At 43.7% G+C, this 22,179-nt stretch overlaps 1 protein-coding gene across 2 annotated transcripts; it reads left to right on the top strand.

Moving 5' to 3' along the window:
• The first annotated feature begins 4,940 nt into the window (after nt 1–4,940).
• Rnf34 (ring finger protein 34) lies at nt 4,941–22,100 on the top strand. Of its 2 annotated transcripts, none has more exons than XM_041645767.1 (6): nt 4,941–5,075; nt 13,433–13,651; nt 15,908–16,315; nt 19,246–19,374; nt 19,607–19,808; nt 21,190–22,100. In XM_041645767.1, the coding sequence occupies exons 1-6, from the start codon at nt 5,070–5,072 to the stop codon at nt 21,378–21,380; spliced, it is 1,155 nt and encodes a 384-aa protein (XP_041501701.1). In that variant the 5' UTR covers nt 4,941–5,069; the 3' UTR covers nt 21,381–22,100. The 2 variants fall into 2 exon arrangements, with proteins under 2 accessions (XP_041501701.1, XP_041501707.1); XM_041645773.1 differs by lacking the exon at nt 4,941–5,075 and adding an exon at nt 5,082–5,588.
• Nucleotides 22,101–22,179: the final 79 nt, after the last annotated feature.

The raw sequence follows: 22,179 nt of genomic DNA, 5'->3' as shown, positions 1-22,179 counted from the left end.
CCCCCAAAGATAGATAGATAGATAGATAGATAGATAGATAGACAGACAGACGGACAGACAGATAAGTGTAATTTAAAAAAGATTGGGCTGGAAAGATGTCTCAGGGCTTGAGGTGCCTGCTGCTGTGTCTGCCTGCCTGCCTATGTTCCAACCCTATTACATGAACTCTGATACATGCAGACACAAGCACACACAAGTACATCAAATAAATAAAATGTAAATAAACATGTATGTGTAGAAAAGGATATGACTTTTTCCTTTATGCATATATTGATACATTGTAGGTAGCCATATATTGCAGTTATATTTTTATTTATATTAGAAGAGATTTAATTTAAGGCAAAAATAAATAAAAATGTCTGAGATCCCAGAAGTGGGGGGTGGAGGCATGAGGCTCTAGGAGTTCAATACAGCCTCAGCTGTGTATCTCCAGCCTAGGCTACGAAGGACCCTGTTTCATCCCCCAGTCAAAACAAACAAAAACAAAAACCTACCCAGATGCCCAGAGAACACTCCCACTATACAATAAACAAGTAATTGAGCTACAATAAATTATCTCATGTGTCTTGGCAATTCTTTTTATCTCTGAAATACAAAGTGGTAGTTTATTGTAAGTTAGGAAACCACATTTTCTCAAACTATAATTGGTACAATTAGCACACAGTGGAAAGAAGAACGTTTTTACGTGGAAAATGAAATGAAGTGAAGCAACATTCCATCACACATCAAATCTCCTTTACCGAAAGTGTCAAGTTTCAAAGGCCAGTAGTAGAAGCCAATCACCGTAATTCTAACACTGGGGGAGTGGAAGCAAGAGAATCCAGATTTCAAAGTCTCCTTACCTATATAGTGAGTTCTTTTTGTTTTTTGTTTTTGTCTTTCAAGACAGGATCTCTCTATATAACAGTTCTGACTGTCTTAGAACTTGCTTTGTAAGCCGGGCGGTGGTGGCGCACGCCTTTAATCCCAGCACTCGGGAGGCAGAGGCAGGTGGATCTCTGTGAGTTCGAGACCAGCCTGGTCTACAAGAGCTAGTTCCAGGACAGGCTCCAAAACCACAGGGAAACCCTGTCTCGAAAAACCAAAAAAAAAAAAAAAAAAACTTGCTTTGTAGACTAGGCTGGCCTTGAACTCACAGAGACCTGCCTCCCTCTGCCTCCTAAGTGCTGGGATTAAAGACGTGTGCCACCATGCCCGGTTTACATAGTGAGTTCTAAACCAGCTAGAGTTACACGACAAGACGATATCTCAAAAATAACAGATTAGAGAGATTGTTCAGTGGTTAGGAACACTCCAGAGGACCCAGGTTTGATTCCCAGCTCCCACATGGTGGATCACAGACATTTTGAACTCTGGTTCCAGGAGATCTGACACCTTCTTTCGGTCCCCTCAGACACTAGGCACACAAGCAGTGCAAGTATGTCTATAGAGGCAGGAAAAACACCCATACACATAAAATAAAATCAATCTCAAAATACAAAACTAAATAAAAAAAAATACGAAGTATCTCAAGTCTCAACTCCAGGTAGTTAGGAATCATCTACTCATGCAGACTCTATTCCCGTGGCCACTGCCATCTGAGCCAGTTTTAAACCTTTGCATCCTCCAGAGTGTGTCTGAGGCAGACCTCAGTGACAGAACACAGGCGGAGTGCTCTGGATTTGATCCCTATCACCAGTAGAAAACAATACTCCATGGCAAAAAGGAACTGCATGCTCAATAGCAGCCACTTCATCATTCTCAACTCCTTCGTCCCTGGGGGTCACCCCTTTCTCCGAGAATTTACTATTCTGAACATTTAATATGTGATACACATTCTGGACATTTATTTTTGCTTTTTCTTTTTTTACTTTTTAAAGTTACATTTAGCCGGGTGGTGGTGGCGCACGCCTTTAATCCCAGCACTTGGGAGGCAGAGGCAGGCGGATCTCTGTGAGTTCGAGACCAGCCTGGTCTACAAGAGCTAGTTCCAGGACAGGCTCCAAAACCACAGAGAAACCCTGTCTCGAAAAACCAAAAAAATAAATAAATAAATAAATAAAGTTACATTTAGTGTGTGTGAGTGTGTTTGCGCGTGCCTGTGTATGTGTGTGCACACACATGCATGAACACACTGCACATATTCTGGTTCCTGTATGGAGGTCAGAGGACAACTTGGGGAAGTTGGTTTTCTTCTTCCATCATATCGAATCCAGGGCTGGAACTTAGTTCATCAAGTTTGAGTGCAAATACCTTTGCCCACTGAACTATCTAGACAGCCCCTGAATTTTATTTGTTATGTTGTGTGTGTGTGTGAGAGAGAGAGGATAGAGAGAGAAAGGAGGAGAGTAGGGGAGGGGAGAGGAGAGGGGGAGAGAGAGACAGAGGGAGAGAGATGGAGAGAAAGACAGGGATGGGGGGGTGGAAAGTATATGATCGTTGTACCCAACATCCATGTGGAGGTCAGAAGCCAACTCTGTGGAGCTGATTCTCTCTTCCACCCTAAATGCATCCTGGGGATTAAGCTGAGTTCCTCAGACTTTGCCCACAGTACTTTACATACTGAGTCATTTTGATGACTCAGACATATTTTGTAAATGATTTTATCTTTTCCATTGGCAGCATTAGGGATTGAACCTAGGGCCTCATGCATGTTAGTCAAGCCAGAAAACATTCTGTTGTATCCAGGGGGTCAGCCCTCTCTCAAAAAGAAGAAAACTATGCGTTTCTACATTCATTCAGCGTCGGGCATTTGTGCGGCCTCCCCATTTCAGCTGCTGTGAATCCTGCTCTAAGTTTCTCTGTGGCCATAGGTAACTTTATGTTGCACGTCCTTATATGATTGCCAGAATTCTGCCCAGCAGCCTTCTCATGTCACATTCCGACCACCAGTGAGGCTTCCTCATCTTCAACAAGGTTTACACGCGTTTTGCTCTTTCCAGCATCTGAGTAGGAGTGATGTCTGTGGTTTTATTTGCATTTCCGAGACAGCCAGAATATTTTGATATTTACTCACTAACCCTTGAAGAAATTCGCTTGCCTCTACTTCCCCAGTCCAGGGATTAAAGGCCTGTGCCACGGTGTCCAGCTGCATGAGTGTTCTGCCAAAGAGTACATCTAAGCAGATCTGTTAAAAAGGAATAGACAGGGGGGCTGGAGAGAAGGCTCAGAGGTTAAGAGCATTGACTGTTCTTCCAGAGGTCCTGAGTTCAATTCCCAGCAACCACATGATGGCTCACAACCGTCTGTAATGAGATCTGGTGCCCTCTTCTGGCCTGCATATATAATAAATAAAGTCTTTTGTTTGTTTTTTTAAAAAAGGAATAGACAGGGGCTGGAGAGATAGCTCAGTGGTTAAGAGTGTTGTTACCCTTTTATCCCTCCCCGCATAGGGTTTCTCTGCAGCTTTGAAACCTGTTCTGTCCTGGAACTAGCTCTGTAGACCAGGCTGGCTTTGAACTCACAGAGATCCACCTGCCTCTGTCTCCCAAGTGCAGGGCATTTGCATTGTTACTTTTGCAGAGGAACTGGGTGTGGTTCCTAGCACTCACATAATGATTCACAACCACCTGTAATTCAGTTCCAGGGGAGCCAACATCTTCTGACTTTTGGTCACAGCACACATATGGTGCATAGATACACAAGGTAAAGAATTTTAAAGTGAGTTTGTTGTTGTCTTTTTTTTTTTTTTTTCAAGTAATAGTGACCAGGCAGTGGTGGTGGCACACGTTTAATCTCAGGGCTCAGGAGGCAGAAGCAGGTGAATCTGTGTGAGTTCAGGCCAGCCTGCTCTACTGAGCGAGTTCCAGGATAGTCCCAGGACACAAAAAAACCCTGTCTCGAGGAGTGGAACTGCCTGGGTCTTTACTAAGAAGGAATTAACATCTTCAAATCTAAGGTGTCAGTTTTTTTCTTTTCTTTTTCTCTTTTCTGTCTCTCTCTGTCTCTCTCTCTCTGTCTCTCTCTCTCTCTCTCTCTCTGTCTCTCTCTCTCTCTCTCTTTTGAGACAGGGTTTCTCTGTAGCTTTGGAGCCTGTTCTGGAACTCGATCTTGTAGACCAGGCTGGCCTCAAACTTACAGAGATCTGCCTGCCTCTGCTCCCATATTAAAGGATTAAAGGCGTGCGTCACTGCCACCCGGCAAAGTTTCAGTTATTATTTTGAAGTGAGAGAAAGAAGTGTAGGAAAACTAACTATTTAAAGCCTTAACCCAGTGAGGTTGAGGAAATTGATACTATTTGCCACTTGTTTCCCTGCCTCCCACGTCAATTAGAAAGGATCATGTGAATTCCTTCAAAGGGTTAGGAGTTGGGTCATGTTGAACATTTCAAAGGTCAATTGGTCTTAGGTGTGGTGGCACTTGGAGACAGAGGCAAGCGGCTCCTTTGAGTTTGAGGCCAGCCTGGTCTTCATAGGACAGTCATGGAAACTCTGTTCTCTGTTTTACCCCCCCCCCCACACACACACGCTAAACAACGACAAATAAAAGAGCAATGGGAACAATGGGAATTTAATTCAATAAACCTCATTAGTGGTTCTTCCTACGCCTCTCCTCGAGACCAGAGATTCTCGCAATGTGGGAATCTAAAACATTCGGAGAATGGGGTAAGCCCCGAGGGCCTGCTCGGCAGGTGAGAACAAAATACTCCAAACCAACCGCTTCTCCCACCTCATCACACTCTTTTCTGTCTCCGTAGGGGAATTAAGGCACGGAAGTGGGAAGCCAATTCAGTCTCGAGAGCTTCCCCTCGGAGAGCCGAAGCGTCGGACCCCGCCCAGCCCTGCCCTGCCCTGCCCCTCTTCGCTCCCGAGGCTGCGCCCGAGGCCCCGCCCCTTCCCTACAATTTTTCATTGGCTCTGGTGACCGGCCCCCCGAAGAACTGCTTCGGATTGGTGAGCTTTGTCCGCCGCCGCTCGGCGTCTTCCCGGGGCGTGAGCCGGACGTGGCCACGCCCCTTACGTCGGGACGCTCAGTCGGCCTCGGGAGGAGCAGCATTCGCCGCCTTAGAAGGAAGGAGGTCCGTTGTGTGAGGAGGCTGCTATGGTGCTGAGTTCCCGGGTAGAGCCGACCGAGCCGAGGCGGTCGCGGCCATGAAGGTGAGGGGCTGGTGGAGCCGGGAGGCCCTCCTCGCCTCTCCTGTGCGCCCGGAGCGTCTCCTTTTACTCCGTCGCCCAGGTTTCCCGGCGGCTTCCTGAGAGACCACCACTGCGGGGGGCGCCCCGACCGGTTCCTGCCGGGGAGGCCGAGCTAGCGGATCCGCCCGAGCTCCCACAGCGCCCCCCGGCGGCCTGGCCAAGGAGGAGGCGAGTGGCCCTGAGGGCTCAGCCCGCTGGGCCCTGTTCCCCGACCCCGTGCTTTTCTCGGGGTCCCGAGCTTTTCAAACCGCTAGAGCTCTCCTCAGGCCTCGGTGCTTCTGCCCACGGCCGTGCCCTCTGCCTCCTCGAGTCCTTGAGCTAACCCAGATGTGGGGGGCATCACGAGACAGAAGGCAGAGAGCGGTGCGAGGAGTGATGAGGCTAGAGAGGCCAGGAGTTGGGGTCCGCCCCGCAGAGGAGTTCTTCCGCGGTGGCAGTGACCTAGAGCGCTAGCTGCGTCTGCATCGCCACTAGGTACGCAGCAAGTAATTTGACAGCCTTTCTCCCTGGTGGGAGTGAGAGCGTGGGAGCATCACTGATAGAAGTTTCAGAAAAGGGGAGGGGGTGTGTGCGTGATTCTGGCCTACTTTGGGGAGATGATTTTTCTCAACTTCATCACAGAGAGTTCTAAAGAGTCTGTGTACAACAGTCAATTTAGGTATTGATTCATTTGCCCAAATCAAACCAAGAGGTGATGATACCGCTCCCTACAGAGACGGTTGTATTCATCTCATCGAAGAAGTGTTGTTGGCTTTGGGCTGCTAGATTAACTCGACCTTCACAAAGAGTTTAAGATTTACTGTGGACGATTGAAAGAGTGTCAAGTGGCTAGAGTAATTCAGCAACTGTTTGTCCAGTTTCTTCTTTGTATTAGTCAAGAGGGAGTAGAGGTAACTGAGAATATAATCCCCCTCTTTAGGAAGGAGTTTGCCAATTAAAGGAGACAAGGTAGGCACAGGGGCACAGGCCTGTTATCAATGTTTAGGAGGCGGAAGCAGGAGGATTGCTGCAAGTTTGAGGCCACCACTTAGAAGTCCTTTCTTCAAAAACCAAACAACAACAAAACCCAGACAGATCCCAAGTAGCTACAATACAAACCACAATAATGTAAGGTGTGTGTATGTAACCAACCCTCAGAAGCAAGGAAAATAATGATGCTTTCATTGTTGCTTACCTGTAATCCCAGCATTTGCGAGGTAGAGGCTGGAGTCAGGACAATTGAGAGTTCCAGCTGGTACAACATGTGATTTGATTTCAAAACAACAAGCCCCTTGCTGCTGGAACAAGGAAGATTTTTGAAATAGGTAACTTTGTTTTGAGACAGGGTCTTACTGTGTACTTAATGTGTATCTCTGATTGCCCTGGAACTGAATATGTAGGCTATCCTTGAACTGGTGAGTGATCTGCCTGAGTGCTTGGATTGCAAATGTGTGGTCTGGAGTAGGAAGTATTGGAACTAACTTTAAGGGTGAATATACTGTGAGAGTTTTAAAATGTTCTTAGGTTTATGTGTATGAGTGTTTTGTCTGTCTGTATATATGTATGTGCACCATCTGTATGCCTGGTGCTCTCAAAGGTCGGATGGTGGTATTAGATCTCCTGAACTGGAGTTACCAATGGTTGTGAGATACCTTGTAGGTGCTAGGAACCCAACCTGTGTCCTCTGTAGGAGCAGTGAGTGTTCTTAACTGCTAAGCCATCATTCTAGCCTCTAAGGTTTTTGTTCTGTTAAATTTTTAAATTTTGTTCTATAGGTATGAATGCATATATGTCTGCACCATGAGTATGCCTGATACTCATGGAGTCTGAAGAGGATGTCAGACCCCTGGGACTGGTGTTAATAGTTGTGAGACACTATGTGGGTGCTGTGAATCAAAGTTGGTCTCTGGAAGGGCAGCTAGTGCTTTTAACCACTGAGCCATCAACCCCCGTGAGCATTATTATTATTTTTTTTACTTTCCAGTGTAGTTACAAAATATCACTGCAACTTAGAATACTTTATTTTATTATTTATTTATTTTGGTTTTTCAAAATGGTGTCTGGCTGTCCTGGAATTCACTCTGTAGACCAGGCTGGCTTCAAACTCACAGAGATTTGTCTACCTCTGCCTCCTGAGTGCTGGGATTAAATGTGTGCGCCACCACCACCCAGCAAGGACAATGTTATTATATTCCATTTGGCAGCACAGTAGACTCTTAGAATTTCTACTATATATTTAACTGAAGTAAATGACTTAAATCATTTAGTTTTTATACCCAGCAACAACTTCATCCTCTGTTCATTGCCTTTTCCCCACCCCTCTCTTTAATTTAATCATCATAGAAACCGCATTCTCTAATCTGGCTGGTTAATATTGTATTTAATGGAATCATTAAAAGAGATTACAGTATATAGTATAAGAACAAAAATTTGAGCTGGTCTGTGGTATAAGAGCCAAAATTTGAGCCAGGTGTGAGTTTGAGGCCAGCCTAGTCTAGGAGAGCCAAACCTACACAGAGAAACCCTGTCTTGAAAAACAAAAACAAAAGAGTCAAAATTTATTGTGACCTTTGAGTATTTTTTTAATTTGTTCCCCCCCCCCTTTTTTTTTTGAAACTTTATTTTATGTGCAATGGTGTGAAGGTTTCAGATCGCTCAGGGACTGGATTTACACACACTTATGAGCTGCCATGTGGGTCCTGGGAATTCAACCCCAGTCCTCTGAAAGAGCAGTCAGTGCTTATAACTGCGGAGCCATCTCTCCAGCCCCTTTTATTAGTTTTTCGAGGCAGGATTTCTCTGTACTTTTGGAGCCTGTCCTGGAACTCACTCTGTAGCCCAGGCTGACCTTGAACTCACAGAGATCTGCCCAGCCTCTGCCTCCCAAGTGCTGGGAACTTTTGAGTATTTTGAAACTTTTCCCTGCTTCAGGGATTCTAAGTGTATTTTACATCATGTATATACACACAAGACATACATTGAGATTATTTGAAAACTGGCACTGGAAGAGGGAGGGCTGAGTCCATTCTTAGAATGTTCTTAGAAACATTCAGAATACTTGAACAACCATCTGTAACACACACACATCTGTCTGTCTGTCTGTTGGGAGACTGGGTCTCACTATGTAGACTTGGAGCTCACTATGTTATATGGAAGAACTTTCAGATTCTTCTAATCACTGAGCCATCTTGAAATTCTTCTAATTGAAAGTGAAGGATAAAAGATGTTGGGTTTTTAAAGATTTATTTATTATTTATAGTGTTCAGTACTGTATGATTGCCTGCAGTCCAGAAGGAGGCATCAGATCTTATTATAGAAGGTTGTGAGCCACCATGTCGTTGCTGGGAATTGAACTCAGGACCTCTGGAAGAGCAGTCAGCGTTCTTAACCTCTGAGCCATCTCTCCAGCCCCTCATTTGTTTTTTTTAACTTTACTATTATTGTGCTTATGGGAGCTAGGAGGGAATGCCCATGAAGCCACCCTGGCCAGAATACGGAGATGAGAGGACAACCTTTGTGGAGCTGATTTTCTCCTTCCACCTTTATGTGGGTTTAGGGGCTAAAACTCAGGGTATCAAGCTTGTGTGGCAAATGCTTTTATCCTCTGAGCCATCTTGCTGACCAAAAAATAATTTTGTTTTGTTTTTCGAGACAATGTTTCTCTGTGTAACCCTGCCTGTCCTGGACCTCTCCTTGTAGACCAGGCTGGACTTGAACTCACAGAGATCCTCCTGCCTCTGCCTCCCGAGTGCTGGGATCAAAGGCTACCAAAAAATTTTTAACAGTGCCTGTTTTTGACAGACTAGACCATCAGTGCCAGTTTTCCTGGGGTTAGAGATTTCACACAAGAAAACAGGAAGTTCAGGAGGACATAAAAGTAGCTCCAGCATGATGGCATGCAATTTTTATTTCAGCACTCAGGAGGTAGTGGCAGAAGAATCAGCGTTCAAGGCCAGACTGATCTACAGACTGACAACAAACAGGACTATGTAGAAAGATTGTGTCTTGAAAAAGAAAAGCAAAACAAAACAGTTGGGAACAGAGAGTAAGTAAAATGAAAGAAATCACTAAATTTCAGTAAAGGGAACTAATTTGAGAATCAGATTAAATTGACAGAACCTCAGCTAAGCCATTCTAATATAGCTACCTAATACTTTCTGAAAGTACTGGGGAGCTGTAAAGGGAAGTGGGTAAGTAGAGGCACACCCTTGACAACAAAGAAACAGAGAAGTCTTGGGTGAGCACATGGGTGTGGCATTACCCAGGCGTTTCTAGCCAAAATTGTTTGAGCAGGAAGAAGGAATCTTCACTCAGACCCAGAAAGCCTTGACCTTGTAAACATTGACTATATATCAGAATTACTTGGGAATTAAAGAACAAATTTTGTTGCCCAAACTGTACTCTAGAGTAGCAAAATCAGAGGGCCCCCTATTTAAAAACCTTTAAAATTTCATGTTTGTTTATTTGTGCATGTGTATTCCACAGCCCTTGTGTGGCATTTGGAGGACACTTTGGGGAAGGTGGTTCTCATGGGGACCCTAGGGATAAGCTTAGGTCTTCAGGCATGAATAATTTTTAAGGCTTTGTGGTGAGTCTAACATGCAGAGAACCATAGTCTGGGTCAGTTTCACAGCCCGAGGCAATTACTTAGCATATGATGGTACAGCCTCAGAGGTCTGGAACTAAAACCGCCTGTTCCCAAGTACAGGGGAGGTCATATTACTAAAGAAATCACTTCAGTTCTGGGGTGTCAGAAGACACAGGGCTTCATATAGAAGTGGAAGTTACGTTTTTCGTGTTCTCTGGGTGGGAATGATGGATACCCTAGACAGGACTAGTGAGTGCATACAGCCCCCTTTGAACTCTTGAACTGTCAAATAGGTTGGAAGCATGCAGGTGCTATTCTTAGAGAAGGGAGCATTGTGGGCTCTACCCTTCCTGTGCTGCCAAGAGTGTTCGCTTAATGCAAAAGCTATTTTCTTTCCTTTTTAAAAAAGATTTATTTACTGGTCTACAAGAGCTAGTTCCAGGACAGGCTCCAAAACCACAGAGAAACCCTGTCTCGAAAAACCAAAAAAAAAAAAAAAAAAGATTTATTTATTAATACGGTGTTCTGCCTGCATGTATGTCTGTAGGCCAGAAGAGGGCATCAGATCTCATTAGACATGGTTGTGAGCCACCATGTGGTTGCTGGGAATTGAATTCAGGCCCTCTGGAAGAACAGCCAGTGCTCTTAACCTCTGAGCCCCCAGGGTTATATCTCATTGGCTGTGTTTGACCAAACTTCACAGATCCTAATGAGGCTACAACCTAGCCTTTTCACTGTTTTCTTCCCTTCTCCTGAAGTTTGTGGCTGGAAGTAGTAATATGGATCTGCATTGTACTAAGTAGGGTGACAGCAATAGATTTTTGACTGGGAAGCCATGGGACTATTTTGTTTTTTATAATGAAGTGTTTAAAGAAAGCTAAAAGTCTTCTCTGCATGTGTGTTTATGTGAGTGTATACGTGTGTATAGGCTAGAGGGAACTTTGGGGGTTGTTCCTGTTGTAACCCACATAGGCTCATATATTTGAGTGCTTAGTCACTATTTGAAAGGATTAGGAGGTGTGGGCTTTGAAGGAAATGTGTCAATGGGGGTGGGCTTTAGGGTTTCAAAAACCCTCCCAAGTTGAGAGTCTCTATCTGCTATGGACCATGATGATAATGGACTGTCTGAAACTATAAGCAAGCCCTCAGTTAAACGCTTTCTTCCATAAGTGTTGTCATGGTGTCTCTTCACAGCAGTAGAACAGTGACTAAGACACTTTGTGACCTGGAAATTGCCAAGAAGCCTGGGGGCCAGCAAGCCTCAAGGATCTGCCTGTCTCCTTCCTAAGGCTGGGATATAGATTCACCAAATGCTCAGCTTTTTGACTATATAGTCGAGTTACTTACTTAATATTTTGAGACAGTGCCTCCTGTAACCCAAGCTGGTCTCAGTTTACTATAGCTAAGAATGACTTTGAGCTTCCAATCCTCTCGCCTCCACCTCCCAGTTGCTGAGATTATGGGTTTGTGTCCTTATATCCTCACATGGGCTTTTGTTTGTGTGTGTGGGCGTGCACGGGGGGGGGGGGGTTCTTGGGGTAGAAAATAGGTTTTTGTGTTGTGCTCATAGGCAAGCATTTTACCACCTGAGCTGTCTCCTCAGCTCTTAGTGTTCTTTTGATTATTTTCTTTCTAGAGACTGCAAAGGAAATTCCTGCTCTTCCATAGAAACATGAAGGAATGGGACTAGATTGCTTTCCTCTAATAATGTAACTCAGTGTCAAGAGTACACTCAGCATGCATGAGGTCCTGGGTTCCATCTTAAGCAATGACAAAAAGCAATCAAATGCCAAATAAAGCTCTCTAGGGGTTTTGTTTTTTATTTTTTTTTAATAGGGTCCCTTAATGTAGTTCTAGCTGTCTTGCTTGGAACTTGCTATGGAGACCAGGCCTTGAACCCCCAGAAATCTACCGGAGAGCTGGGATTAAAAGTAAGCACCACCACACACACCAGCAGCTCTCCAGATTTGAAAGTATCTCATGCATTTATCTTCCTTTTTGAATTCTACTTTATTTCCCACATTCTTTATAAAGAATATATTCATTTGACATTCTTCAGTTTTTGTTTTTGTTTTTTTTTAAAGATATATTTATTAATTACGTATATGGTGTTCTGCTTGCATGTATGCCTGCAGGCCAGAAGAGAGCACCAGATCTCATTACAGATGGTTGTGAGCCACCATGTGGTTGCTGGGAATTGAACTCAGGAAGAACAGCTAGTGTTCTTAACCTCCAACCTCCTTCCCTGTGCTGTTTAACGATAAAAAACTAGCATATTATACTCAATAAACAGTGAGACAGTAGGGTTAATGAGAGTATGGTTTTATATCTTATCTTTCTGTTAAATAGTAGGTGGAGAAATAGGCCTGTAGTATCTAGTACATATTCCAAGTTAACAGGGGAAGTACTCAGACACTGTAGGACTTTAAATTTCATATAAAAGCTGACATTTAAAGGGGATTAGCATGTCTCCAACATTATATAGGACATACTTGACTGACATAGAGTCATTATAGTGGCATATAGAAACCTGAGGTGGGGAGGATTGCAAATCTGAGTCCTGGGCCTCTAGACACTGTTTCAGGTTTTTCTTTATTTTTTCCTTCGAGGCTGAGTTTCTCTTTGTAGCCAGACTGTCCTGGAAATCACTGTGTAGACCCACCCGCCTCTGCCTCCAGAGTGCTGGGATTAAAGGCATACACCTCCACTGCCTGGCTTCAACTTTTTTTTTCTTTTTGTCATGCATTTTTTTTTTTTTTTTTTTTTTTGGTTTGGAAATATCAGAAAATTGTCTTTCACAATGACTTGCAGTTTTGGTAACGTGAATGTCTCTTCTTAGGGATGCTTGGAAATAAAGTGCTTTTTGGAATATTTACCCCTACTTGCTCCTGAATTTGAAGCTTATTTAGCACTGTGTTGGGGATGATAGATTGGAGACAGTTACCTTGTAATCTCAAGGTTACTTAAGGCAAACTTACCTCTGAAAAGTGACAGCCCACATTCACTTGGTTTTATTTTATTTATTAACTTTTGAGACAGGGTCTTTGTCTTTGTCCTGTAATTCACTTCCTAGACCAGGCTGGCCTCTAACTCAGAGATCTGCCTGCTTCTGCCTTCTGAGTGCTGGAATTAAAGGCATGCACCATCACTTCTGGCTTATCTTATTTATTTATTTATTTATTTTCCTTTTTTTTTTCTTTAAATTTTTCAAAGCAGGGTTTCTTTGTGTAGTTTTGGATCCTGTCCTGGCACTCACTGTGTAGACCAGGCTGGCCCCGAACTCACAGACATTCACCTGCCGTTGCCTCCTGAGTGCTGGGATTAAAGGCGTTTGGATGTTGTGCTTGCATATATATCTGTGTATCTCGTGTGTGCCTGGTGCCCTACAAAGCCAGAAGAGAGCATCAGATCCTCTGGGACCAGAATTATAGATAGTACGAGCCAACATGTGGGTACTGGGACTCAAACCTGGGTCCTGTGGAAGAACAGCAGCCAGTGTCCTTAACCTTTGAGCCATCTCTCTAGCTCCTCTGCTTGGTTTTAAACTATGCATTTGTGTAGCCGGGCGGTGGTGGTGCACGCCTATAATCCCAGCACTCGGGAGGCAGAGGCAGGCGGATCTCTGTGAGTTCGAGGCCAGCCTGGTCTACAAAGGGAGTTCCAGGACAGGCTCCAAAGCTACAGAGAAACCCTGTCTCGAAAAACCAAAAAAAAAAAAAAAAAAAAACTATGCATTTGTGGTTTTTTTCAGGCGGGTGCTACTTCTATGTGGGCTTCATGCTGTGGGCTGCTAAATGAAGTCATGGGAACTGGAGCTGTCAGAGGTCAGCAGACGGGATTTCCAGGAAGCACCGGCCCATTCAGATTTACACCAAGCTCTGACTTTCCCACCTATCCACCAGCAGCTACTGAAGGGCCCAATATAGTTTGCAAAGCGTGTGGGCTTTCATTTTCAGTCTTTAGAAAGAAGGTGAGTTGGACGAAATGTTGCTTACAAATAACACATGGGGAAATAAACAAGACACAGATCATAATTCTTGGTTGTAAGTTATGTTGAATAGATAATCCACTTGGAAATCTATGCAGTAAGATTCTAGTTCTCATATTTTCTGATCAGTTTTTGCTGGTTTGCCTTTGGTGTGTGGATCTTTACTTCATTCCTGATGATACTCATTTAAACGCCCAGCTGTCCTTCTGCCTCTGCCAAGTATTAGATTACAGCATGAGACATTCTTCCTATCTCCTGACCACACACTCTGTCTGTCTGTCTGTCTCTTTGTCCCTTTCTCTTTGTCTGTCTAGCTACCATCTCTATTTATTCTTCTCTTGTATCCTGACCACAGTTTCCCCTCCCTCTTTCCCAGTTCCTCCCCTACACCTCCCTTTCTCCCAGATCTACTCTTCCTCCCTTTCCCTTCAGAAAAGATCAGGACTGACTGACTCCAAGGGGTTATCAACCAAACACAGCACAACAAGTTACAATAAGACTAGGCACATACCCTCATCAAAGCTGGACAAGGCAACGCAATAGGAAAAACTCCAATCATATTCTTTTTTTCCCCCTATTTAAAGTTTATTTTTATTTTATATGCATTGGTGTTTTTGCCTTCATATATATCTGTGTGAGAGTGTTGGATCTCTGGAACTGGAGTCAAAGACAGTTGTGAGCTACCATGTAGGTGCTGGGAATTGAACCTGGGGTCTCTGGAAGATCAGACAATGTTCTTAACCACTGCGCCATCTCTCCAGCGCCTGACCATATTCTTTTTTGTTTTTTTGTTTTTTTTTTTTTTTTTGAGACAGAGTTTCTCTGTAGCTTTGGAGCCTGTCCTGGAACTTGATCTGTAGACCAGACTGGTCCCAAACTCACAGAGATCTGCTTGCCTCTGCCTCCGGAGTGCTGGGCTTAAAAGGCTGCCCAATATGGGTGCTGGGAGCCAAATACAGGTCTTTTGGAAGAGCAGGAAGAACTCTGTTGAAACAGGGTTTCTGTGTGTAGCTTTGGAACTTGTCCTGGAACTTGCTCTAGGCCAGGCTGGCCTCAAACTCACAGAGATCTGCCTGTCTCTCTTTCAGGGCTGGGATTAAAGATTTGTGACACCTCTGCAGGGCTGCAGGAAGAACTCTTAACCTTTGAACCATGCATGAGTTCCCTGACCATCTTTGTTACTTTGTTTCTTTTTTTTGTTTCTTTGTTTGCTTTCTTCCTTCCTCTTTGTTATGGCTATGTGTTTGTGACTTTGTGAGTGGATACTGCATGTATGTGGATGTCTGAGGAGGCCAGAAAGCGGGAGATACCCTGGAACTGGAGCTATAGTAGCATTTGTGAGCTATCAGACATGGTTGCTGAGAACTAAACTTGGATCTTCTAGATAAGCAATGCTTTTAAGCACTGAGCCATCTCTAGCTCCAGTATTCTTAACTTTTAAATAAGGAAGCTGGGTGTGATTGAAATTTACCTGTCATCTCAGAACTGAAGAGGCTAAGATAGGGTCATTGCTGTAAATTCAAGGCCAGGTGAGGCTACTTAGAGTAGAGTGTCCTAGGCCAGTTTGAGTACAGCGAAAAAACCTGTTTTAGGGGTGGGAGTGGCAATGAATAAACTAATGTTTGTGGAGATTTTACATAAAGCACTTAGGTTACAACTTTTACTTTCACGGTCATGCAGTCTGATCTGTATAATCCCTTGAAGTACATAAAGGAGAGTGTTGGCTTGTGGGAGCCGTACACTGAGCAGGAGTGGACACATCTGAGTGTAAGAGGGCTTAGATTGTAATTAGGGTCACGTTGCTACAGATTTCTGTACTAGTGGCATCTTCTGTGTCCTTGGGTTAAGTTGGAGAGGTCAGTTTCCTTTCTTTTTATATTAAGCTTTTTTCCTCCTCTTTGCTGAGGAAATTATCCACATAGGAAAAGACCAGGAAAAGAGCTTTGTGGCTGTGCTTTCTGTTCCATGTGGTTCAACTCAGCTCAGTTCTGCTAATTACATGTTTGTGCCAAGGGGTGGAAATGTTTTAATTTATTAACACAAGAGCGTATATTTTTCTTAAAGTGCTGTATTTGAAGTTTTGTGGCTCTAAGCTGCCCTAGTGGTGACTGGTTTTATGAAAATAGGCTGGTATGGTGGGGACTGCACATGAACCAGGTTTCAGTTTTAAGACAAGCCTAAGAAGAGGGTGTTTTCACAGTGGCTTATATGTGATGGTGTCGTCTGTTCTGTCTTCAGCACGTCTGCTGTGACTGCAAGAAGGACTTCTGCTCCTTTTGCTCAGTTTCCCACGGAAACCTCCGCAGATGTTCTACTTGTCACCTACTGCAGGAGACAGCCTTCCAGCGCCCTCAGTTGATGCGGCTGAAAGTGAAGGACCTACGGCAGTATCTCCTCCTCAGAAACATACCGACTGACACTTGTCGGGAGAAGGAAGACTTGGTAGATCTAGTACTGTGCCATCGTGGACTAGCTTCAGGGGGTGACCTGGACTCAAGCAGCCTGAATTCCTCACGGTCCCAGACTTCTAGTTTTTTTACACAGTCGTTTTTTTCAAATTATACAGCCCCCTCTGCTACTGTGTCCTCCTTCCAGGGTGAGCTCATGGACAGAGATGGGACCTTCAGATCAGAAGTTCTGGCACAGGTAGGATGGTGTCATTGATGACCCCAAGGGCCTGGTGTGTTCACTCTTGCCCATGTGTGCTAGGGATCAACCGTGCTGGGTGACTTTAGATGAATGGCAGAGATTCCATCCCCAGGGCTGCAGTGCTTGTCTGCCTGATGTGTAGTCTGAAGTAGCTCATGAGTTTCTTGTCCTCAGTTTCCTGTCTTGTATAGATATAGAAGTTGTATAGTTAACTGTTGGATTAGTAACTAAAGTGTCAGTGACTATAGAAACAATCAATAATCGTTGACCTTGATGAAGGGAAATTGTTCTGACTTGCTCTTATTTACTTATTTTGAGACAAGGTCTCTACCTCAGGTTTGCCTCAAGCTCCCTCTGTGGCTGAGGAGGAACTGTTCATGTGTGTATGTGTATGTAGTCTTGCTTGCTCAGTTGTTCTCTACCTTAATCTGTGAGATTGGGCCCTTACTGACCTGGAGTCACTGATCCCGCTAGCAATCTGGCCATAAAGCCTCAGGGAAGCTTCCATTACTGTCTCTAGTGCTGGCATGGAAACATGTGCTCTTCACCTTGTCTTTGTGTGAGTGCTGGGAACCCGAACTCGGGTCCTTGTACAGCAAGCATTTTAATTATCTGAGCTTTATTCCCCAACCCACCCCTGACTTTGAACTTCTGGTTTTCCCAGCTCCACCCCTTGAGTGCTGGGGTCAAAAATGTGCATCATTATAACCTGAGTTAGGTCGTGCTGGGGATTGAACCCAAGAGTTTATTCGTACTAAGCAAGCACTCTTGTTAATTTTTCCAGACAGGGTTTCTCTGTGTAGCCCAGGCTGTCCTGGAACTCACTCTGTAGACCAGGCTGGCTTTGAACTCACAGAGATCCACTTGCCTCTGCCTCTTTAATTCTGGGATCAAAGACCTATACCACCATTACACAGTTTAAGCAAGTACTCTTAACTATGCTATATCTCCTATTACAAAATTACCTAATTTAAATAACAAAAATAAATGTACTTATTTAGTATAATTAGAATACTATCTTGGGCTGGAGAAATGGCTCAGCAATTAAGAGCACTGGCTGAGGTCCTGAGTTCAATTCCCAGCAACCACATTGTGGTTTACAACCATCTATAATAGGATATGATGCCCTCATCTGTCATGCAGAGCACTCATACATAAAACATAAATAAAATAAAAAAATAAATAAAAATACTATCCTAATAATGTTCTTGAGCCTCCTAGTTGGATAACATGCAAGGCTGCAACTCACGGTTTGTTGTATATAAATGAGTCTGAAATGCTCAGCCTTATCTTGTGCTTGTCCCACTAGCTCTTTTAACTTAACCTGTTTCTCTTCATCTATGTTTTGCCTCAGGGCTAAAAAGCTTTCTTTCATCCTGTCTGTCCTCCTCAGAGTCTGCCTGGTTTGCCCCTGGCGGCTCCCTCATTCTCTTCTCAAGCCCAGGTTCTTCCTCCTACTAAATCTCTCTTCCTGTCAGCCCTGTCTATCCTTCTGCTGCCTTCCTACTGGCCGTTCAGCTTTTTATTAGACCAATCAGGTGCCTTAGACAGTCAAAGCAAGCCAGGCAATGGTGGCGCATGCTTTTAATCCCTGCACATGGGAGGCAGAGGCAAGTGGATTTCTGTGAGTTCGAGGCCAGCCTGGTCTACAAGAGCTAGTTCCAGGACAGGAACCAAAGCTACAGAGAAACCCTGTCTTGAAAAACAAAACAAAAAAAAACCAGCATAAACAAATGTAACACATCTTTCCCTAGTTAAAGTACTATACCACAACCTATCTCTGTGATTTCAAGGCCAGCCTGGTCTACAGAGTGAGATCCAGGACAGCCAGAGCTACCTAGGGAAACTCCATCTGAAAACCAAAAGCTAAAACAACTTAAAGGACAGAGACCGGAAGATTGATTTCGCTGTTATCCAAAAATTCATAAGACAAGGACCAAAGTTTTATGATTTTTCTCAAATGAGAACTTGCATAATTATATGAAGATATATCTGACTTGTACCACTTTTGGGATATATGACCCCATTTGGGGGAGAGGTAGGTGGCACAGTGCTGTAATGTAGTGCCTGTAGGGTGAAATGTGTGATATTGGAACCAACCTAGCTATTATATGCTGTGGTCAAAGAGTAATGGTATACATCTACAGTTCCAGCATTTGGAATGTGGAGGCAGGAAGGAAATGAGTTAATTCTAGCACAGGCTAGACTTTCCCTTTAAAAAAAAACTGTATCTCTCCAGCCCCAAAGGAGAATATATGAAAGAAAGTATATAATACAAAATAGAAAGAATTTTTGTTTTTCTAAGGAAAACTGTGGATTATTGAGAATTTTTTTTTTTTCTGAGACAGGGTTTCTCTGTGTAGCCCTGGCTGTCTTGGACTCATTTTGTAGATTAGGCTAGCCTTGAACTCAGAGATCCACCTGCCTCTGCCTTCTAAGTACTAGGATTAAAGTTGTGTGTCACCATTAGCCGGTTTATCAAGGATTTTTGTTTTGTTTTTTGAGACATGGTTTCTTTGTGTAACAGTCCTGGTTGTCCTGAAACTAACTCTGTAGACCAGGCTGGCACTGAACTCACAGAGATTTGCCTGCCTCTGCCTCCCGAGTGCTGGGATTAAAGGAATGTTCTGCTTGCTCTGCTGACCTGGCTCTAAGGTAATCTTTTTTTTTTTTTTTTTGGTTTTTCGAGACAGGGTTTCTTTGTGGCTTTGGAGCCTGTCCTGGAACTAGCTCTGTAGACCAGGCTGGTCTCGAACTAACAGAGATCCGCCTGCCTCTGCCTCCTGAGTGCTGGGATTAAAGGTGTGAGCCACCATCGCCCGGCTCTAAGGTAATCTTGAGGAAGATCAGTGGATAGTTTTTCTCTAGAGAGAAGTAAAAATTAGAGAAGCCTGATTAGTAATCAGTTGGATTTGTCATGCATATAGGTACAAAGTGAAATAGCTTCAGCCAACACAGATGATGATGATGATGATGATGAAGATGATGAAGATGAAGATGATGACAATGAAGAAGAAGATGATGATGATGAACAAGAAGAAAACTTGGAGGAACAGGTAAAACTCTTTTAAAACTGCATTTCCTGATAAATGCATTGGCAGAAAGGGAAGATGCTAGACTTCCTCTAGATCAGCACAGGCCATTTTTTTCTAGTTCAGCTGTAGAACACTATATTACATCACCTCAGGGAACTGAGGAGTCTGGGGAGAGCATCCAGAGCCATTTGGACCAAAATAGGAGAGGCATCTGAACATGTGGAGACAAAGGTAACAGATGTTCTGATTTCAGAACCCAGGACTCTCTAAGAAGAAAGTGAGAGCCTCGCTGTCCGACCTGTCAAGCCTTGAAGAGGTAGAAGGGATGAGTGTGCGCCAGCTGAAGGAGATCCTGGCTCGGAACTTTGTCAACTATTCTGGCTGTTGTGAAAAATGGGAGCTGGTAGAAAAAGTCAACCGGTTGTACAAAGAGAATGAAGAAAACCAAAAGTCATGTAGGTTTAATTTTCCTTTTTATCCTGAGTATTCTTTCTTGGGCTTTAAAAACTGGGTTGTTTGTTGCCATAGTTAAGTCAGATTTAGCTAGCATGGCAGTGCATGCCTGTGATCCCAGTACTCAGGAAGCCAAACCAGGAGGGTACCTAGCTGTCAGACCCTATCTCAAAAATAAAAATCACTGGGATGGAGAAATGACTCAGTGGTTGAGAGCACTGGCTGCTCTTCCTGAAGACCTGTGTTCAATTCACACACTCACATGCAACTCACCGCTGTCTGTAACAGACGTGCATGCCTGCCACAACACCAGCACACAAAAAATTAAAAATTAAATTATTAAAACAGAAACCATTAAAAAAAAGATTTGGGGCTAGGGAGATGGCTTAGTAGTTAAAAACTGCTGGCTCTTCTTCTAGAGTACTCAGGTCAATTCTCAGTGCCTACATAGAGACTCCCAACTCTGTTATTTCAATTTAGGGGACCCTGTTCCTCTTCTGGTTTCTATGGGAACCAGGCATTTAAGTGATACACAGACATAAATGCAGGCAAAACACCTATAACACCTAAAATTAAATGAATAAATCGATTGGTATTTTAGAAAAGCAAATGTATCTTTTTAGTCCCTGGGTTAGTTATGTAAGCCAGTTTATTGAGCTGCTAAATAGTCCTACATTACATGGGCTTTGAGACAGCTGTTACCAGGTAAGCTAGACAATCATTTGTTGAATCTAGTTTTTCTTATTATTTGTGGAATAAAGTTCCTTTTACTGAAATGCAACTGTCCCATCTTCATGGCCATACAGCTGAAACATCCAGCTGTAAACTTCTACTTGTAGCCTGACTACTGAGTGGCTTATTGAGGGATATGGGTTGATAGGTTGCTTTTGTTTGTTTGTTTTGTTTTTTCACTTGAGACAAGGTCTCCTGTAACTCAGGCTGGTCTCAAATTCACTCTGTAGTTAAAGAGGACCTTGAACCTCTGATCCTCTTGCCTCTACCTTTCCAAGTGCTAGGATTACAAGCATATACTGTTGTGCCTGGCTTATACAGTGCTTAGCAATCAAAGCCAAGACTTCACACAAGCTGGCAGGTACTCTACCAACTGAGCTACATCCCTAGCCCCTATTTCTTTTTCCTAATAAGTAGCCAACATTTATGGAATATGTTTTAGCTGGTCCTAAGCCACATATTTCTTCCAGAAATCTGAGATACATATCACATCTAGTATAAGAAGTGTAGGGAGGTTAAGAGACTACTTTCAGTATAGCACTGGGGTGGTACTGGGCCTGTGGTTGTTCCTCAGAAGATGGCTGCTTGACCATGGGTAGGGGAACAAGGCCAGTGGCCACTTCCAGAGCCCTAGCTCTCTATTCTTTTCAGACGGTGAGCGGATGCAGCTTCAGGATGAGGAAGACGACAGCCTGTGCCGAATCTGCATGGATGCAGTCATTGACTGTGTCCTGCTGGAATGTGGGCACATGGTCACCTGCACCAAGTGTGGCAAGCGCATGAGTGAGTGTCCCATCTGTCGACAGTATGTGGTGCGTGCTGTGCATGTTTTCAAGTCATGAGATTGAGGCCCCTCGCAGTGGGACACGCCCGTGATTCTATCCCAAACATCTGAGTGCATAAAGGACTGGAAACTTACTGTTCCAAGGCAGAGACTATTTTTAAAAATTATTTTCATTACTGACTGGGGACAGAAAGTTCATCCTAAGACAGGCCTATGCCTGTGGACACATGGCTTTCCCAGCTTTCTGCTGGGTTTTATCACTTGTTTCCCCTGGGCACTAGTTGCTGAGGTCAGACTGTTAGTGTGGTTATTTGCTCTTGCTCTATGGAGGCCTGTCTCTTAATTTCCCCTTTATCCTGTGTTTGAAACTTATGCTCTCTTAGAAATGAACTCATTGTTCACAAGTGGGCTAGTGTGGACTACACTGAGCAGTGGCTGCTCTGAGTGTTCGCTTTATTAGTCATATATATTTTAAATGCTAATATTTGATGAATGTAAGTTTCCACATTGTTGCTATCTCTGCATTTAAACATAATTGGGAGACAATTGACATTCTTTAGTCAACTGCCAGGACCTCAGATAAATATGTCCATTTTTGTTCAGGTACAGCTTTTAATAGCAAGGGCTGCATCTAGCTTCTTATCTTAGAAGTGTGTGTGTGTGTGCTAAATTCTTTATTAACATGTAATCAGTTTACATTGTTTTGTATAGTGAAGGTGTATTTTTAGTGCTACCTGCTAGTAATTTCAACTTCAGAAATAAAATTAGATTAAAAGGCTGCTGTAGTTTATATTGTCTCCCTAAGTTTCAAACTTATTTGCAAATAGCATGAACAGACATCAGCATCCTGGTTTAGC

Source organism: Microtus oregoni, unplaced genomic scaffold (assembly GCF_018167655.1).
Source record: "Microtus oregoni isolate MIOR12 unplaced genomic scaffold, Mior012 000003F_ref0000135, whole genome shotgun sequence".
In the NCBI taxonomy this organism is placed as follows: Eukaryota; Metazoa; Chordata; class Mammalia; order Rodentia; family Cricetidae; genus Microtus; species Microtus oregoni.
This window is presented reverse-complemented; position numbering and strand designations above follow the sequence as displayed.